Source organism: Taurulus bubalis (assembly GCF_910589615.1).
Source record: "Taurulus bubalis genome assembly, chromosome: 12".
Taxonomy (NCBI): domain Eukaryota; kingdom Metazoa; phylum Chordata; class Actinopteri; order Perciformes; family Cottidae; genus Taurulus; species Taurulus bubalis.
The window spans coordinates 22003828-22025165 of NC_136600.1; the positions used below are offsets into that span (position 1 = coordinate 22003828).

The window sequence follows — 21338 nt, forward strand, 5'->3', positions numbered from 1 at the left end:
CTTGATTATAAAGGTTTTATGCAGTACAGTAAAGGCAGAATCTTGTTCATGTGATGAGGTAATGCTGTACGGTTAGGAAGTTGCACCGTAGCGGTAGAATAATGATTAGAAATTGACAAAAGACAAAATATATGTACAGATTGCAAAACAGCACGAGCATATGGAGTAAATGAAATATTCGGGGGAAAAACAATCATGAGATTGCATTAAAAAAACACATGGCACAAACTGGGTGATCATGTAAAAGAGAAATACACATACAGGAGGTTTGGGAAAAATGCACAGATTATCAGACATAACATACATAATCACATTGAATTAAACATAAACAAAGGATTGTTGAGTTTGTCGTGATAGACATAAATTATTATACAAACAAAATCAGAGAACAAAGACTGAACTAAAACTAGACCATATTCTATAAACCTAATATGTTAATAGAACATTACTTCAAAAATAATGATTATACATTTCATAAAAGCAATACAAAATGGTTGAGGGTGAAAACATACTGTTTTATTAAACACTCACAGGAGACATTCTCCTGGATAATCAGTATTTTTACTTTTATGATTGTTAATAAAAACGTACCTACTTGATTTCACTCACTACATTTTTATTGCAGGACTTTTTTGGTTGCAATCGTTCCTCCACCTCTACGGATTTGAGTGGTACTGTTTCTTTAAGGTGCCGGGGGGTTCCACAACGTGACGTCAACACGTCGTGCGTGCGGTGCGTGTCCAACTCAAGACCGGGAACAGGCTGCGCAGCGCACGTTTATTTGTAGGCAAACTGCTAGCTACACGTCCCAGGTTGGTAAATCTACGGCTCCTAAGTTGTATAGTTGTAAAATACCATCACTAATCACTTCGGCTGGTAAACGTGATGCTGTTAAATCAATACATTATGTTCATTCGTCCAAAATGTCGTGCTAACGTTGCTAGCGAGTTGGCGCAAGTTAGCAAGTAGCTCTGACCGTTTGTGTTGCCATGTCGACGAGATGTCGTTAGCACGCTTTAATACCAACTAAGCTAGCTAGTTTTATAACCAACGTTCTTGCGGGTTTAGTAACCGGCTGCGTCACGTGTCTTTATAACCCAGAAGAGGACTGAAGCTCAGCCTTGTATGCTACAGCAGCTCGCTCGGTGACTTAGCCATCTAGCGTTAACTGTTAGCAAGGACACATGGCTAACTTAACTTAGTGCCAACGTTGCGTCACGCTGCTTCTTTCTGCGTGATGCCGCTTGTGTTGACTGTTAAAGGGCTCTCCGACGAAAAGTTGGTCCGTCATAGTCCGTGTGTGTCACTGGGAGTTGAACTCGAGTCCAGTTTGAATTAGTTATCAAGTGGACTTTCGTTGGACAAGGAAGTGGAGGAAGCACACATTAAGTGGACTTTCGTTGCACAAGGAAGCACAGCTGTCCGTGGCAGTGAAAGGAGCTGGCACTGTGTCATTGAAGCGGCTTCCTGACAGCTGTTGAACCCCAAACACCTCCTGGTTTTAATGTGAGGACCGAAATAAAGGGCCGACTGTGTATGTCGGTCAACTGCGGTCGCCACTAGTAGGCTTGTGAGTTATGGAAATGCCAATATTTCTTCCCTTGGATATACGTCGTTCGCCAAGTAGCTACTTGTTTTGACCGACCAACATTTGAAAAAAACCCAAGGACACATTTACAATGATTTGTATTATTTTTTTTAAAGATAGAAAAGCTCAAACCAGCAAAAAAAAATGTTTTGCTCGATGCATGACTGAATCAAAATGTTTTATCTTGATAGATGTAATTGTTTTAGCTCTGATTGAATGTTTTGTTTGCGCAGACATTGTATCACCAGGATATGGGTTGGCACTTTGTGACAGTTTATACCTGTTATACCATTTTTGCTTTACAAGGTTTCAGATCAAAGGTGTAATTAGTGCTCAGCTGATACCTACACCTACCTTTAGTGCGCTCTGCAGCGGTATTTGTGATTCAATTTCTTGTGATGAACACCATTTTCATCTCAGGGTTCAGTGACTTAAACCAATATAAAAGTATTGCACTGATCTCATCTTGTGTTTTTCTCCCAAAGACCTCAAAAGCGTTGCTGACATGCCTGCTAAAAAAACTGCCACCAAGAGGAAGTCTGAGTCTGTTGTTGAAGATGATAAAAACCCCAAGAAAGTGAAAGGTATATTGCTGCCCTTTAAAAAAAAAAAAAAAAAAAACTGTCATTAAAGGAAACCAGACTGGACTAAGCTAGACAATGAGACTTAAATTAAATGTCTAACTTGAAGAACCAAATCAAAGTTCTGTTAAGATAGTAATACATAACCAGTTTCTGAGAGGAAAGCATGTCTCACCACAGTTTCAACAAGATGCCTCGTGTTAAATACCCATATTTATTATTCCATGCCACAGTCAAGTTTGTTCTTGTAAGATTAATAAGTTAAACAACTGATATGAAATGTTGTGTGTGTTTTGCATTTAACAGTTTCCCACAGGAGTCATGGCAAGGAGGCGGGTCAGGTTCTTGCTCTTGGCCAGGGTGATGTTGGACAGTTGGGCCTAGGCGACACCATCATTGAGAGGAAAAAGCCAGCCCTTGTGCCCCTGCCAGAGAAAATGGTACAAGTGGTTGCAGGAGGCATGCACACTGTGTGTGTCAGCGAGACTGGCCAGGTAAGGAAGCAACTCTCTTCTTTCTATTGTTTGGCTAATGCGAAGGCAAGTATTAACATTTGAACTAGTCTTGAGTTTCCCAGTTAAACTTTTTCTTTTTTTAGGTTTATACTTTTGGCTGTAATGACGAAGGTGCCCTCGGTCGGGACACAACGGAGGAGGGGTCTGAGATGGTTCCAGGAAAGGTGACCTTGGAGGAGAAGGTGGTCCAGGTGTCGGGAGGGGACAGCCACACGGCTGCACTCACAGAGGATGGAACGGTGTACATATGGGGCTCCTTCAGGGTTAGTTACTTGCTACTTTCAGCTGTGTGTGTGTGTGTGTGTGTGTGTGTGTGTGTGTGTGTGTGTGTGTGTATGCTTGTTTGTGAGATTTCTCTTCATCAACTTGGGACTTCTTATAACTTATTTGAATCCTCTTTTCCCCCAAAATGTGTGCGCACCAGTAGAAATGTGCTCTACTCGTGTTGAACTTGCACATACACCTGAACATCACAATTGTACTGTATTTGCAGTATTGCCGTATCAAATAATTCACTTGAGCATCTCACTAATTTGTTTCATTTTCTTTCAGCCCAATTTAAGTTGGTTTCTACATCAAAATTAAGTTAAAAGCTGTTCAGGGTTATTGGAACTTTTTGCCAATCGGGTCCACGCTACAACCGTAAAACATTCTGATTTAATGCAACCAGCTAAAACGGTATCTGTCCTAAGGATGTGTTCAGGCAAATTGAAAAGTAGCCTACATCTGCAACCTATGCAGACACTGATTGTTTACTAGAAAGTTCATGTGTTTTTTGGGGTGTCGAGACAGAGTTGGTCTCAAAGAAAACTAAAACTGCGCCGATATGGCAACATTTGGGATTTGAAGCTGACGAAAGATGTGAGCCGAAAAACAGACGAGGCAACATGTTAACACGGCTGCAGTCGCTATACTCTCATTCATGGGCTCTCTTAGTCTCATTAAGCTCCACTCAGGAGTGGCTGTAGTCGTGTGCGACAACCTCGTGGGGAAATGCAATAGTCCAGTTCAGTGTTGGCCTTAATATCACAACCCTAAGCGCTTGAGTCAAAACGTACAGTATCAATACTTTCTGAGTTTGCCCATCTCTTATCAGTACCATGTGAACAATATTGCAACCTAAATGTGTATTCGAACAAATCCATTTTAACTGCTGGCACTTGGAAAGTCCCCATTAAAATAAAAGAATTGATTGAATGTCCTCATATTCTAGATTTCCTTTCACTTAATCAATACTTTCATTGTCTTTGCTAGATAATGTGCCTCCCCACAGAGCTCTATCAACTGTAAACAGATCTGTCACAACTGTAGGACAAATATACTTGACTATTATGGTGAACAGCAAATGACGCGCTTAATGTGAGGTCAAGAGCAGATGCATTTCCTGTAATAATGTCCGTTGCAGTCGTATCGCCATTATTCCAGCTCGCCAGGCTCTCGATATCCATCTGTTCCAATTATCAAACCAGTCAAATGTCACCCTTCAAATCTTTTATCGTCTTGACCCTAAATTTAAAAAAAAAAACTTTTTTGAATCTGGTCTATTTTGTCGGCGCTGGTTCCCTGAAGTCTAACAAGTTCTTGGTCAGCTACACTTTATGTTGAAGCACTGTACAAATCTTGAATCATGATTTCAATCAATCTTTGTCCAGTCATTTGACCTAGCACTGTGTATGAGCTTTTTTCCTGCACACATATCGGATTCATTATTTTTTTTGTTAATCGACTGAGCTTTCAGGTCATCAACCACTTTAAAAAAAGTTAAACTGAATGCTGCTGTAACAACTAATTAACTTTATCAGATTTAGATTCCCCACGTGCTATAAATAATCCAGAATAAAAAGCCACCAGATTAATGATGTCTACTACACGTCCTAATCAGTTTCCTTTCTTAACTGGGCAAGCTTGTTTATCCCCAATGGTGTTCTGCCTCTGTGTAAGAGAGGATATTTCCATAGTCTAAACTTCCCCATCTTCATCTTTCAGATTTCTGTAATCTTCGTTTCTTGTGGCTTTATGACCAAATCTCTGCTCATAGTAATATATAACATGCTTCGGGACAAAGGCAGCTTCACATTGTTACTCATTAAAGAGAAACGTAAAGACATTCAAACATAGTTTGATGATCCTTACTATCACTACTCCTGCTAGGTTGCTCGTGGGCTTTCATTATTAATACTCAATGGCACAATGGAAATTACATCTCTATTACCTCTGCCTGCCTTCTGCAGTGAAGTATATTATCAAGTAAAACAATTAAGTACGGCAGCCACCAAAAGGTTCTTGAAATACTTTTAGTTCAGCTTGATTACCAGATAAGTTGGGATTGCACTTTTAGTTCAGTTTGTCAAGTAGACGGACAAAACAACCGTCACATAAATGAATATCTGTTTCCTTTGAACACGAACCACATTACATTGACTAAGGTCAGCAGTCTGAATGCAAACCTGCATAGTGATTAGACTAATGTATTTCTGAGGTATTTCTGACTTTGCTTAATGGGCATCAGAATATTCACATATGTGAAATATTTCATAATAGACTGGTGTTACTTGGCATCCAAGTAGGTATTTGAGGTGTACGGCGTTGTTGTTGTTGTTAATGGAAGCCTCTAAGGAGGTCACGTAGATGAAACAATGTTCCCAGTTTTAATTATCACTTTACTGTACTACACTTTTCATAACCCTAAACCTGAGCATTGTGTATCTGTGGGTTTAACTATTAAAATACTGGACCCTTTTTTTCCTCCCAGGATAACAATGGTGTTATAGGTCTTCTGGAGCCCATGGAAAAATGCACCAGTCCAGTCAAAGTCCCCATGACGGAACCGGTTGTCAAAATTGCATCAGGTAAGAAGTAGTCCTCTTTCGTGCCATATGTTTGTGTTTGTGTTGGTTTCAAGTTAACATACCACGCACAATATTTCTGTCTAATTTGTGTGAATACTTTCACAGGTAACGACCATCTTGTTCTGGTTACACTGGATGGAAATCTGTACACGTCGGGTACTGCGGAGCAGGGGCAGCTAGGAAGAGTGCCCGAAAAATTTTCAGACCGAGGAGGCAGGAAAGGCCTCGGTAAGTAACGCACGCTTTTTCAAGCACAAAGCTTATGATGGAGCAAAAGTGGAGAAGATATTGTTCATGTACATTCATCTTTGTGATTACGTTAAGAATAGTTTTTTTTTCATGTGTAAAGTATTTTGCTGACTATGTATGTCTGTGATTTCAGGCCGGTTGCTGGTACCACAGATAGTAAAGGTCAAAGGGAAAGTTCACTTCATAGATGCCTTCTGCGGGGCGTACCTCACCTTTGCTGTGTCAAAAGAGGGGCCTGTTTATGGATTTGGTCTCTCCAACTATCACCAGCTGGGTTAGTATGGCACATCATCAGTCTTTAGTCCTTTGATCACATTTGTTTTACAACTTAAATGGCAGTGGTGTCTGGGGTTGTTTGATGTATTCTTGCAATTTTTTTTTTTTTTTTTTTTTTTTTTTTAATTCAGGCACTGAAAACACCAAGATGTGTTTTGAACCATTAAAACTGGCATGCTTCAAAAACTCCACCACCCACTGGATAGATTTCTCTGGAGGACAACATCACTCACTCTGCCTTGATGCTAAAGGTAAGTTCCAACACACTGTATTCAATTTAAGTATGCTTAACAGACTTTGTGATCCCATCAAGACAGATTTTGAGTGAGGTTCAGCACTCACAGCAAGTCGGTTCATATTGAGTCATTACTTTTTCTGTAATTCAACAATACAACTTAAACCCTGGCTGAAAATGGTTAAAACGAGCAATTGATAAAACAAGAGATCAAGAATTACAGGTATACATTACGGTATATTAAAACACAAATGACACGAGTAAAGACTCTATGTTTTAGTGATTTGGTTGCTGAGCTGTTCCACAAGTAAGGGACACCTATGACTCGGGTTGTTTAATCTAAAGTACTTTGACAAACAAACAAATGTGTCCCCTTTCTCTCCATCTTTTAGGACAGGTGTATAGCCTGGGCAGAGCAGAATATGGTCGTCTTGGTCTAGGCCAAGGGGCAGAAGAGAAAAAAGAGCCCACGCCAGTGACTGGGATGGAGCCAGCCAGCAGTTTAACATGTGGGGCGTCTGTCAGCTATGCCGTCACCAAAGAAGGTGAGGAATGCAGCAGCAGAAGATTGAATGATCAACTTCAGAGTTGGATTTCTGATGTTGTATATTGCTTGCTTTTAAGCTCTCCTACCTGACTGATAAAATGAGGTGTTTGACAGTGCTCTCCAAAATACCCCATTGACTCAAGTGTTTTCTAAATGTGCACCTCTTAGGTTAGGAAAAGGAAACAATTATGGTGACGTAATGGGGTATTCAGACCGAGTCGATGCACGAAGCTTGCTAGTAATGCTATTGTTACCTTTTGGCTAATGTTGGACTGTTCGATGGGAACAGAGCGGTGACATTGCACTTGACGAGAGCTGCCCAATCAGCAGCCTACGTTTACAGTGAGTGAGCTGAAGCTGCTGTTACGTTGAGACTCAACCTCTTCGTCCCCTACGGATAATAAGGCTGCAAATATTTTCTTCTGTTTTTAATCAAAAAATAATAATTATACCATTTTGAATGGAGAAAAAACACTTGATGTTTAATTTATGTAATGTACAAACTGAATTATTTCGTGTTAACTAATGATATTGTAGGAAAAACTAAGATTTTAATTTCGCATGGTCCAAATTCATGTCAGGGCGGCTTAGGTTGTATTTTAGGATGGTTTCAGGAGGATGGTGTTTTTAATGAGTTAGTTGAGAGTCCTGCAAACAGAACAAATTATTTAGCCAATAGAAGATAAAAATAAAGGATGCTTATTTCACTAACTGTTGGCTGTGCTTCCTCCAGGATCGGTGTATGCCTGGGGCATGGGCACCAACTTTCAGCTCGGCACAGGAGAGGAGGACGACGAGTGGAGCCCCGTCAAGATGACCGGCAAGCAGCTGGAGAACCGTGTAGTACTGAAGGCCTCCAGTGGAGGGCAGCACACAGTCCTTTTGGTCAAAGACAAGCAGGAGAGCTGATGTCCATCAGAGCCTGGAATGTTTTGACGTTCGGAGGTGGGCCTTTTTTCATGACGCCTATAAATCTGGGGAGAGGGTTGATGTGACTTTCTGCGCTGAGCCGAGGGAGTGAGAGGTGCGGGCCCTTTTTTATGAGCTCTTCTCTTCCTGGTGAGAGGAAATATGATCATAGATCGTTAGAAATGAGACCTTTTTTTTAAATCTCGTTTTTGATGTCCCCATTGAATTATTTTCATTAAAAGTCATCAGTGTGGCTGAGCTGGTATACGTGATGTTTGTGAATGTGAACGTTTGCATGTACGTAAAGGAAATGAGAGTGAGAGCCTTTTAATGTCTTCACCAAACAACAGTCTTTTTAATGTTATTTTTCTTAGCAATAATTCCACAAACCTTGGTTTAGGCAAGACATTTATACTCAATGAGTTTATTATGTGAGACTACTGTTAATTTTACCTGGGACATGCCATTGTTGTGACTATTTGGTAATGCATCATACTGCACCCTGCATTTTGTTGCTTGTCCTTTCTGAAAATAAAGATACAATTTTACATTTTTAAGCAGTTTCTTATCCAAGGCATCAAATGTTGCAACTGTTTTAATAATCGATTTAATTGAGTTATATTCCATGCAAAAAATATCAAACATTTGCTGCTTGGAGTTTCTCTGTGAGCTTTTGTTGCTCATCTTTGTCTTTATGATAATAAACTTTTTGGTTTAGACGGTCTACAAATGACACTTTTGGTTCGGGGAAATTGTGATGAACGTTTTTAACCATTTTGTCATTATACTGGAAAAATCAATCGACTAAATCGGTGTCGGTTAATTCATTCCAAATCAGTTTATTTTGCATAGCCCAAAATTACAAATTTTCCTCAGTGGGCTTTACAATCTGTACACATACGACATCCTCTGTCCCGGGACCTCGCATCAGATCAGGAACACGCACACAAAAACGTTCACAGGGAGAAAAGGGGAAGTTAAAGGTTCTCTAAGATATTGCATCAAACAACTCTTTGCGATAATATATATATATTTTTTTTTTTAAGTAGCTGACCATGTGTGTCTTTTAAAGGTGTTAAATCTTTGAGCGTCTAGTGCTATTGATGACTAATACAAATGTAGTATCTCAAAGGGTTTGGTAGTCTGTAGGATTGGTTGACATGGATGACATCCTCTATTAATATAGTGTAAATACTGGATAATCAATCAAGAACACACTTAATGGAGTTATTAATTAAGCGGAAATGTCTTGTCTAATAAAGTGAATTAGATATCTGCCTAATCGATTAACTTCAACAAATGTATACAAAGATCCAACATTGCCGCAAAGCAGTAGATATTGTTACGACACCCAAGCTACTTTACGTCCATGATGTATGCAAACAACACATTCCATACACGGTTATGAATGTAAATCAGAAACACTCATGGATGCAAATGATGTTCCAAGTACATGCATCAAAGCTACGTGCTTTTGTGTTTAATCTGGGATGAAATGCACAGGCTACTTGCTCGTCTCATCTTGCTTTCATCTCACCAAAAGGGCCGATGAAGCATAATGACCGGGAAAACCCTTCGTGGCAGAAAGCTTCTCGAAAAGCTTTGAAATGCTGAAGTATCTTTCATAAGCGGTTAATTGGTCAGAGTGAACCTCGTCCCTTGTTTTGCGTCACTGTTTGTCAGGAATACATTTGAAGGTCCGCTGCTCATCAGTAATGGCTGCACAGTGGCTGTGAGAGTTTTAAAAGCAACGGATTGTTTTTCCGCCGTTTCAAATGCTTCTGTTCTGCCACTTGAACATTCACTGTTTTTTGTCTTCGTTTAAAAACATCAAATGATTTGTGGGTATTAAAATAATTGCAGCTTTCTTCAACAGCAGAAAAAAGGGGCGCCACAAAGTTCTTGTATATTGTGATGACGGTTCTGTAAAGTGTGATGTATTGCTAGCCTCACTACACAATATACTATTTAGGAAGATGTGTTTTTTTTCTTCTATGATATATATATAACCAGTTTTGCCAACTACTCACCCACGGACTGATTTTAAACTATTTTCAGAAACCTCCAGACCATGTTACATTTCTTAAACCTATTAAAATGCAGCTGATCTCTGTCCTTTGGGACTTCCAGTCCTCCGAAACTAAAAACCTGACTTATTTTTAAAAAGGTGAATTTAAGAACGGCTGCTCAAAGCACATTAATCACCGCAGTTGGCTTTCCCACACAGAGCTGCACGTGAGGCTTTTATACGCTTTTTTTTTGGTTCTGGAAACCCTCTTTGTGTCTGGTGACGGGCTGCATGGTCTATTCATAATCTTACAAAAGAACACATTTTCATTATCATTTAGCTAATTGTCACGAGTAGGATGTGGCAGCCCTTACGTCTCCCTGCTCCTTTCCTAATTAATTTGTCATATCAAATGAGTGCTGTTTCTCAAGGACGTTTTAATAAAGAAATCCAAAGTGTGCTTATTTGAATGCATCCACTGGTCCATCACAGAGGGAGAGAAGCATAAAAATAAACGTGAAATATGAAGGAGAATTAGATGTTATTGTTTTTGATTGAATGACTGGGACAATACAATTAAAGTGGCTTTAAAAATCACCAGATTTATGGCACGTTATCTCGGATGATGGAATTAGACTAATCCACATATTAAGGGAAATACTCAATATATACAATACAATAAAATAGCAGAGCAGAAATATGAATTTAAGAAGATGAAATGATAAAGAAGATGCAAGTATATACAGTGAAAGGGTTAAGATTCAGTTGAGGGAGGATCTGGCCAGAGGTGACTTACTATAACGTCTTATAAGTATAAAACACTTAGATATTGAGATATTGCCTATTGTTCAATAACTTGAATTCTTCAGTAGAAATGAACATATGGAGGCTCAAGTGTTACATCTGAGTAATGCTGCTCTGTACCTTTTATTAGAAACATATGTAAAACAAGCAAATGATTCATGTCAGTAGACACACTTCCTTCCGTGTGTTTGTGTATAAGTACAAAGGAAGACATGTCTGTTGTTCATTACAACAACAGAAGCCCCTTGTTGTTTCTGACGCATGAAGAGATGTATGAAGTACTACATGTATGAAGTACTTAACTGTTGCCATGGCAGAGTACTTGTTGTTTTGACATTTAATAGGAGAATGAGACAATATGCATTTCAGTGGGCGTGTGCACATGAAACCAAACGAGTGTCTCTTGCTGTGAAGCTGCTGGTGCTCATCGCCTGAGGGCCACGTGTAATTACTGGAGATTGCTTTGATGGATCGGACTCTTTGTCCAGTGGGCTGAGGGCCTACCACGAGCCGCACGGAGGACCAACACACATGCAGGGGCTCGTAAACAGGGCCAATCTCTTGATCTGATGCGTGGTTACATGTCTGCTGCATCGACCTATGACAACGGGTATCAAACCCTTTTAATGATCGCCACGTGTGACTCATTCCTTTCATGGAATTCTCTTGGAATTTACTTGGCGCCACATTGATTCTGTGCTAATTACTCACAGAGGTCCACGTAAAGTATGATCTCATCAATCACCTTTATGGTTGACAGCTGAGCTCAAACAAGATGTGTGCGTGTGAGTGTGTGCATGTGTGTGTATGAGCCACAAAATACTTGTATACATGTTTCTTCATGTATGAAGTCGTATGACCAAATACCTTGAAACGGAATTTGACGTGTAAAGTCAGTAGAGTTCCCCTTTAATCAAGAATATTAAGATTTAAGTATGGTTGCACAATTTATCTGTGCATTTAATTATATATAATATAAGGTTAAGCACCCCACTCGTGTTCATGACTCTCAGCTTGGCAGATGGCCCTCAGTTTGGATCCCTGTGTCTGTTCCTCAGCGGGGAAAACAACAGTAGTTGTGAAACAAACAGTATACCTGCAACCAGGAGGTCTGATTATCTGTGTCACAGCAGGGGTCTGCCACACCGAGCAGCAGGGCCAAATTGCCATATCCATTCCCAGAATCTCAGCATAATCATCGTCTGAATTGCTACTTCTTTGAGGTGTCTTTACTTTCCTTCTTTATAATGTTGGGTTCAAATGGTTTTGACAGGTTGTGTGAATAGCCTCACTTACTGTCCGTAGGTGTTGAGACTCATGAGCGGCTGTAACGTTGGCGCTCAAGTCGTGCTTTCATCCAAGCTATAAACAAGATAATTGTGTTCCATTAGGCCAAGCAACAAGTCTCTCATCCACAGTAGATATTCTTTTCAGTTTCATGTAATAGAACAACAGAAAACAAGCTGCTGGATGAGCTTTTGAATAGAAACATTTCACTGCGATGAAGGCTTCAGCTGGATTCCCCCTCTGCTCTTGTGTCCCTCTGTTTGTTTTAAGTGCACGAGCAACCATTACTTAAGGTCAATAGATGAGAGCATCTAATCATCTGTGTGTTGCTCTGACACTGTGTGTGTGTGTGTGTGTGTGTGTGTGTGTGTGTGTGTGTGTGTGTGTGTGTAATTGCGCACAAATGCAATCAAGCCCTCAGAGAAAACAAACAATAGGTTTCTTTCGGGCCTAATAACACGGGGATTCAGACACGACAGTAAGTGTTATTGATTTGAATGCTCGCTTGCATAAAACGTTGGTATTCACATTTTAAAGAGACCAATGTGCAGTCTAACCAAGTTAGGAGCCAGCTTATGGTGTTTGACTAAATTATTCATTTTGTTGCTGTTTCATTTTTCTGCAATGAAAATATAGGCAGAGCCATGTATATTTCATCGGGAACATACTGAATGCTCTGTAGCACACAGGACATCTTCAATGACCCCATCTGGTTGGCGTCCCAGTGGGAGTTTTATGATGTCGGGTTCTGAATAGCCTTTTTTCTATATAAGCTTCAGAGATATGCCAAATGAATGTTTCTGATTGAAATCCTTTGGGTGATGTCCTTCCACATCCACAGGAATCTGAAATATAATTGAGGCTGACTGATGCCTTCCTAACAAGGTTTCTATATTTTATTGTTTTATTTTAGCCCTTTTAATGTGTGCAAGAAATTAAATTAAAGACTACCGTAAAAGACGGGTTACAAGCCGCTACTACCTTCAGTGGTTGTCCCCGCTGTAGCAAGCTAGCGCTGCTGCTAGCTCCCCGCCGCTGCTGCTAGCTAGCGCCGCTGCTGCTAGCTAGCGCCGCTGCTGCTAGCTCCCCGCCGCTGCTGCTAGCTAGCGCTGCTGCTGCTAGCTCCCCGCTGCTGCTGCTAGCTCCCTGCCGCTGCTGCTAGCTAGCGCTGCTGCTGCTAGCTCCCCACTGCTGCTAGCTCCCCGCTGCTGCTGCTACTGCCCGCATCCCCTCTGGCCGAGTCGAGGGCAGAGGGGACAGTGGTTGTCGGGGAACTAGCGAGAGCTAACGGGGAACTAGCGGGGAACTAGCGTAGAGCTAGCGGGGAACTAGCAGCAGCGCTACCTGGCTACAGCGGGGAACTAGCGGGGACACCCACCGAACGTAGTAGCAGCTTGTAACCCCACTTTTACGGTAGTTGAATGCAAACAAATGCAAAAGCACCACGAGGGTTTGTCGTGTCCTGCTCATACACACCCACGTCGCTTACTTTTTTAGCACATCTGCTGGCATGTGTCATTTGAGTGCGAACTGGTTTCGAAATAATTCCTCAGTGGATAACGGCCAATCATGAATCTTTGCACTTGACTTGCACTGCAGTGTGAAGGGTGCAGTCAAGAGCACACAATCCACGTTCAATGAGAATCCTAATTATTTTTTAAACAAAGTGGTTTATTTGTATTCCTTTTTTCCCTCCTCAAAGATGAGGATACCAAAAACGGATGAAAGTGGAAGTCTGAATGTTTGTCATTCAGCGCTTTGGACCTGTGTAGCTTTAACAAGAGTTAAAAGGATACGGCTTGTATTTGTCTTATCAACACAGCCGGTGAAAAGACAAAAAACAACACTGAAAGGATCCTGATGCATCTTATTCCTCTGTGCCATAGAGTTCCATTGCTGTCCAAAACTATTAAAAACATATAAATGAGCCACATTGATGCATCTTCCTTCATTATAATGAACGTGTGCACAGGATTTGTTGATAATAATTAAATATCACTGGTTGTATTGTTTTATTGATACATTGTGAAATTAGCTATCCCTCCATGTATGTGTATTTATGTATGTATTCTCCAATGTATCTGATCACCAGAACCTCCCATATCATCCCTGACTTATTTCATAATGTGCTTTCATTTCCACTCGTACTTTAGATGTTTCCATGTAATCCATTCTCCATTGTACCAACCAATCCCAGGTCCAACTCCCATGGGGCCTCACTTTCATTTATAAAGAGTTAAAATATTAATGTCTGCAGTAATAACCACAGAAAACAAAATATTGGATTAAAAGTTAAAAGTTATTGACAACAATATATTTTTTAAAGCACCTACGAGATACAATTTATGCTATTCCATATGACAATTGTATGAATATTATCAAAATACTGAAACAGTTATTACACTTATATAATAAGGTACTGTATATATCTGCTGAAACACAAAATGTGAAAACATTTATAAAGATCAAGCTTTTTTTCCCAACAAAACAATTCACTTTTTGCAAAAAGAACATAATGAATAAGGCTGTACGGTACATATTTTAAATCAGCTGAACATTTTGTCGACCATACTGCAGAAAACATTGACAAAGTCTAATCCTACAGCAATGGTGACAGGCGACAGAAATACAAATTAAGAATTTTGAACGCTTCACCTGACATTTATAGCACTTAGTGTAAATACATTGTTCCATAACATTTGATTTCAGTAATTATACAACAGCTTGACAGCACATTGAAACAAAATAAATCACATCACCACTTAATATGCTGTCACAGAACAACATTATCTTTATTCTTGATATATAGATGCATTTTTAAATAAATCTGCAGTGGCGAGATGAGAGGCATCGGTGTGACTGTCCTCTCAAAATGTGCAACAAAAAAAAGTTTTCTCACTGCTCTGATCTCAGCCTGCGAGTATCCAAAGATCATCAGTGGACACTTAGCTGTAATATGTATAGGAAGCGTCTTGTTCCTTGCTAATGTGTTTAATATGATTCAGACTGGCTTCAATGCCAGTTTGAGGTCATTCAGTCACGACTGTGAGTTGAAACAGCGGTGCAACATTCCCCTTCAGCGCCTCAGTTTACCGTCAGCAGAATACTCTTTGGAATGCGGTGCAAAAAAAACAAAAAACAGAGCAGGCTAACTGCTGGAGGAGTACAATGAGTCAGCTGAACGCTGATGTTCATGGTGAATAAACGCTGCGAGCCTCAGTCATCTCTGCTTAATCATGTCGCCTGTATATTCATGTTATTAAAGGCGTCTTTTAACAAAGATCTTTCATGAAGTTTCGGATGGACGAAAGTGGAAAAAAGTGACACTGAAACATGACGCTGTGGTAATGAACATTCATTCCCCTCCTTTCAAATTGTTCTCGACGGTGCATGTGGCTTCCGACTGTAATTATTTCTCCTCGCGCCTTGCAGCTTATTGTTTTGGTGCTTTTAGCCCACAGCTTTACTGTTCTGGGTTCACTCTCCCTGCTCTCACTGTTGTCTAAAACCTGACTGCACACAACACCAAACAGAAACATTTCCCTCAGGAGTCGGTGGCTGCCAAAGCAGATAAAATAGAGTGAATATAACTAACATATTTTCGAGTTGCCAGAAACAGACTTAAAATGTATGATAATGTTGCTCTGTAATGGCTGAATGTGTAAATACGAAAGTTTGTCATAATATGTCAATGTTTACGGCTATTTCCTCTGCTCACAAGTGGTCAAAAAAGTAGTTATCTTACGTTTAATAACTTTATATGGTACCCCAATTTGAGCAAATATACAGCAATAAAATCATCGTCTGTAATATTTAGCCGGGGATGAAGTCTGAGATGCAAGTGGCTTCATCTTCCCTGTTGATCCGGCACTGCAGCCACAGTCACTTCCTGCTGCTGCAGTGGAGCTTTGGAGTCCTTGTCTTCATCAAGTGGAACACATGGTCTATTGAATTGGGGTCACATTACTGACTCCAATTACACATTGACCACAGTGTGGCCATAAAAAGACTCCTCTTGATGGCTTTGTCTGTGTATGTCCTGCCTGACTGTATGATAATTTTTGTAAACGTTTACACGGTCCTCCATTGTTCACTTAGTATGGATGTGAAGACCTACACACACCCTTAATGCGTGGCAGACAAAAACAATGAAAAACACACACCACTGTACCAAAACTTTCTGACTGCTCTGTGTGTGTGTGTGTGTGTGTGTTCATCGGGTTGCAGTAAGCAGGTGCTTTGTACACATTCCAAGACTGTACAGTTGTATCCTTACGCACACGACGCGTGTGTGTGTGACCGTTGTGACGGACAATCCTTAGAGAATTGTGTCTCACTTCATTAAATGAGACCAAAAACACAACTGATAATTTACACGAGTAGCTGGTCAAACGGCATCATCTGCGGACTCAGACTCCTGTGGTGGAGAACTGTGTGACCTCAGTCTGACTCTGGAGGTCATCCTGCACCAGTCTTCCCCCACACTGATCCATGCCTAGTCAGGCCGGCGGTCTCTGTGTCGTTGCTGGAGCGCAGACAGACACCGGCTCCTTTGTGCTGTTGCGCGCTCTGGAGAAGCTGCTCTGCTCCGGGCGAGAGCGACTCGGCAGGCAGAAATCCCGAAAGCACCTTTTGAAGTTCTCATCCAAGAAGGCGTACAGCACGGGGTTGAGGCTGCTGTTGGTGTAGCCCAGCGCGATGCACAGATGCCAGCTGGCCACCACCAGGGGGTTCTTGCGGTCGATAGCCACCATGGTCTTGACGATGATGAAGATGTGGATGGGAGTCCAGCAGACGATGAAGGCCGCCACGACCACGAGGACCATGCGGGTGATCCGCCGCATGTTCCGGTCCTTCTCCTTGGAGCCGGAGAGCAGGCGGACGCTCTTGAGCCGCAGGATCATCAGACCATAGCAGATGGTGATGACCAGGACGGGGACCACAAAGGCAAAAATGAACACGCAGATCTTCATCACCGTGTCCCAGTACCACTCATGTCTGGGGAATGCGAGTTCGCAAGACGTGTTTCCTGAGGAGTTAAAACAATTAGAAGTTAAATAGAGGGCCATGTGGAGAAGCTAATTCAAGTTAATAACCCGGCTCGAATGTTCTCTTTTACGGCCGAACACTTGCCGATAAAGTAGCGACAAAAGGCTTGTGCTGAGAAGGGATTATTTTTTTTTTTCAACAATAGAAATCTCCCACCTTTGTCTGTCACCTTGGTAACAGCCATGATCGTCACGGGGACCCCGACGGCAGAGGAGAGGATCCAGATGCAGACGTTGATGAGCTTGGCTTTGGCGGGTGTGCGGAAGTCCAGGGCTCTCACCGGGTGGCACACGGCGATGTAGCGGTCCACGCTCATCATGGTGAGCGTGAAGATGCTGGTGAACATGTTGTAGTAGTCGATGGCGATGACCACTTTGCACAGGACCTCCCCGAAGGGCCACGTGCCCATCAGGTACTTGGCGCTCTGGAAGGGGAGGGTGCTCGTGGCGAGAGCGTCAGCCAGAGCCAGGTTGAAGATGTAGATGTTGGTGGCGGTCTTCATCTTGGTGTACCTGGTGGGCCAGAGGAAGAGCTGAGTCTGACTCACAGCCAAGCTCAACTGATGTTGGTTGAAGAAGATTTCTCTTTTTCAATGTCTGCTGTGTCACAAAGAAGATGCTTGACTCTATTTGCAATACAACGTTTCAAAGAAAGAAATGTGCTGTTTGATCTGATGTTTCCAAACCAATGATCTCCCATTAACGCCGTCAACATAGCGAACTTAAAATTAAAAAATGGGTCTGGCACAACACTTAAGGCAAGAAAGTGGATGTAGGCCTCTATAAGACTTTTTTATATTTTAATGTAGATTTATTACTTTTCATAACCTATACAATTACTTGTTTTTCTTACTTTTTTAATGGATTGCTATTTTAGGACTTTTACAATATACCATACTGAGACTTTTTAATGACATTGTTATGGCATACTTGACTCATTTATACATTTTAATAACCTATATTAACTTCTACTCTTTTATGACATTTTATTTTTTAACTTATACTATACCATAATTTTTGTAATTCTTAATTTTTTTTACGACATGATACTATGAAGATTTTTATATTTTAATAACATACTATACTATAAAAAAATTTACATTTTAATGACATATAATACATAGCTTTTTAATTACTTTATTTATATTCAAAGGTTTAATTTTCCAACATACTATTCTAAAACTTTTGTTAGCTTTTTTTGGACAAACTATATATATCTTGACATCCTACCTTTGTTCAATTTACTAAACTATGACTTTTTTTCTACATGCTAAACTAGAACGTTTTTTAAACGGTACACATTTGTTGGACATAATACTACTTTTCGACATACTAAACTATACTATATCTTTTTATCAAGTTGTTTCTTGAGATACTGTAATGACTTTTCATGACATTACTATGACAATTTTTTCGATGGAATATACTACAATGGCTTTTTATGAAATGACATACTATATTATGATTATTTTTCACATGCTACACTATGAATTCTTATACTTTTTTTGTCATAACTATGACTTTCTTTTATATGCTTTTTTGGACATTTTTTTACTATGGCTTTTTTTTTAAATGGACTATTGTCTGATTTTTGTAACGTTTTTCTTCAACATAACTTTGATATTTCTTTGTAAATACTATACTTCAACACTTTTTTCACGCACTATTTTTACTTTTTGACATACTGTGATTTTTTCTGATGTTTTTGCAAAATACGAAACGATTTTATGACATGATATTTAAACTTTTTTAATGCACTATATTTACTACTTACTACATAACAAAATGTACAAGGACTTCATTACATTTTTACATATATTTGAAATACATAACTATTTGACTACACACCATACTAAGAATGTTTTCGACATACTATACAATTTATTCATTTATTTCAACATACTTTTTTGACATACTATTAGATGACTTTTTCATGACATTGTATACTGTCACAATTGTCAATCCAGGGAAACAGGATTGAACCCAAAGGCAGAAAGAAGATGAGGCAGCAGGATGAATTTTGCAATTTATTGTCAAAAAGCTTACAGTGCTCAGGCGTCAAAATTGCAGTAAACAAGAAGCTGCATTGGCATGCTTTTGATCTGACAAGGACCAAAAGGACGTGAACTTAAAATGCAATGCCTGTGAGGTTGTAAGCATGCAATCCAGGCAGAGCTGATGAGGTAGAAACAGGTGTAGCAGGGAGAGGATGTCAGGTAAACATGACAGTTATGGCAGGACCAGGGACTGAGAAGACGGTACATGGCCCGGGGAAAGTGAGCCAGGCTCCACAAAACAACATTTTATTGTCACAATCCTGTGGCTTTGTTCAACATTGAACAGTAATGAGTTTATTCCTGCTGTAAAATCCTCTTAAACTCAATTTATTTCAGATTTATAAAGGTGATTGTTTTTCTTTTCTTTTGCCAGTTTGTTCTGAGTGCCAGCTGAGCCTCTAGCTTTTGTAAAGATGGGTTCATCCACAGGGTCACATTGAATTATATTTAGTGCTTTTTTATTGGAGATATATTAGTACAACACATCAACATGACTTGAATCCTCAGAATCTGCAATACATGAATTGGTATACAGTCGTCGCTGTGGTACTAATCCCACTCCCCTTGCGTGTGGGAAGAGTTTGTGTGTGTGTGTGTGTGTGTGTGTGTGTGTGTGTGTGTGTGTGTGTGTGTGTGTGTGTGTGTGTGTGTGTGTGTGTGTGTGTGTGTGTGTGTGTGTGTGTGTGTGAGTGGGTGTGTGAGAGAGCGGCACACAGAAACTGTGGGCAAACACAAAGCACCATCATCAATTATCGACAGCTTTTTTACATTCTTAAAAAAACACCACCACAGTCTTTCTCTCTTTTCTCTCTCCACCTCTCTTTGCTTTGACTAAATAGTGAATCATGCATTTCTCACCTGACCACCCCGTACATCACAAGCACGTTTCCAAGCAGTCCCACCACACAGATGAGCGAGTAGAGAGCCGTGATGCACACGGCGATGATGAGACTCGTAGTGTCCCTGGCCGCTGCCGCTGCTGCTGCTGCTGCCGCGTTAGTGTCGCTGCTGTTTGAGAACACGCGCAGCGGGTCCTCGGTGAACGAAACATTGAGAGGAGTTATGGACACCGAGTCGTTAACATCACCGAGCGCGTAAGAAGGATGAGCCATGTCTGGAGAAGAAGTTCAGGTGAGATGGTGGCGCATGGAGAAGAAGTCACAGATCTCCAGAGCTGGTACCCGAGAGCGCACGAGAAGTGAACGGCAAATTAGTGATGAGACGCCCAGAGCAGATTAGAGCTCTCTCTCTCTCTCTCTCTCTCTCTCTCTCTCTCTCTCACCCTCTCTCTCTCTCTCTCTCTCTCTCTCTGACAAAGCGCGCACACAGCCAGAAGTGTTTTTCCTGCGTAATTCTCCCCCGTGCCCAAAGGGATACCATTCGTCAAAGTGCTTTAATTGGCTCCATCGCATGTACACTTCATCCTTATTGGCTTGGATCCAAAATATCAGCCTATTGTTCGACAATGCCACACAGCAGCTGATCAAACAATGTCAGTCAAATCCAATCATCTCTGCATTGTTGCAGCTCACTCAGACGCGCGTTTATTGCTGTCTTCCAGCGTCAGGTGCTTGTTCTCCCACTCTCATCGGCCTGGGGATGTGTTAGAGGACTGACTGTTCTGACTGTGAAATTACTTTACTAAACCACGAGAGTGATGTAATTAGCTGTGTGAGCTATAGGCAGATTAAATATTTAAGATGGTTTTGATAGTCTACATCAGTACGTCCAGTGTGTGGATTTTGAAGTGAATCCTCGTTACCTGTCTGTCACTACAAAACTCTTTTGGCATTACATGTGTGGAAGCAATCCATGTAGATTTCCAATCGGGCACTATGTGTTTGACCTGCTCAGCTGACACCATGTCACGTAAATCCATAATTACGCAGAAGTTTGACTCTTAAGGCCAGACAGACTTGTCTTTTCCCGATTGTCATCAAAGCGCTCGTTTATTATTAGATATATTATTAGGAGCGTGCAGCTGACGGTGTGTCTGCTGAAATTAGTGAATGCTAGTGTGCAGTCTGTTTGGGAGTTCCTCTCAGGGGTAATTGTTTATTTGAACACAGCCGATCCTCCTGTGGTCGGTGACTAGTGTTCATAACTGTGGCAGTCTTTATGCACTCTGCCAAGTGACCTTTACAAAATCCTCCTTCAAGCAACCGCCATCAGAGGGACAGTCAGAGGAATACTGAACAAAAGCTCTGATGCCTCCCCCTGTACTGCTCCTTCTAAAGATAGATCACACGTGTCTTCATAAGATGAAGAACAGTAATTAAAATGATCTTGCTCACTTTGGGAGTTCAGTGGGCTCATTTGTCTTTCATTATTGAAGGATGTTTGTTTGCAGCATCTGTTTAGAGTCCTGGCACCGCACAGATGAGC

At 40.9% G+C, this 21338-nt stretch overlaps 2 protein-coding genes across 2 annotated transcripts; one reads left to right on the forward strand and one right to left on the reverse strand.

Moving 5' to 3' along the window:
- Nucleotides 1-764: 764 nt before the first annotated feature.
- rcc1 (regulator of chromosome condensation 1) lies at nucleotides 765-8463 on the forward strand. The gene is made up of 10 exons (XM_079227831.1): nucleotides 765-812; nucleotides 2074-2172; nucleotides 2476-2663; nucleotides 2768-2947; nucleotides 5437-5533; nucleotides 5639-5761; nucleotides 5916-6056; nucleotides 6190-6309; nucleotides 6686-6838; nucleotides 7574-8463. Exons 2-10 carry the CDS (start codon nucleotides 2094-2096, stop codon nucleotides 7747-7749), a joined length of 1257 nt encoding a protein of 418 aa, XP_079083957.1. The 5' UTR covers nucleotides 765-812; nucleotides 2074-2093; the 3' UTR covers nucleotides 7750-8463.
- A 7884-nt stretch (nucleotides 8464-16347) lies between these two features.
- On the reverse strand, nucleotides 16348-20065 carry oprd1b (opioid receptor, delta 1b; the record flags this gene model as incomplete). The annotated part of the gene is made up of 3 exons (XM_079227357.1): nucleotides 16348-16877; nucleotides 17054-17409; nucleotides 19812-20065. 3 exons carry the CDS (start codon nucleotides 20063-20065, stop codon nucleotides 16348-16350), a joined length of 1140 nt encoding a protein of 379 aa, XP_079083483.1.
- Nucleotides 20066-21338: the final 1273 nt, after the last annotated feature.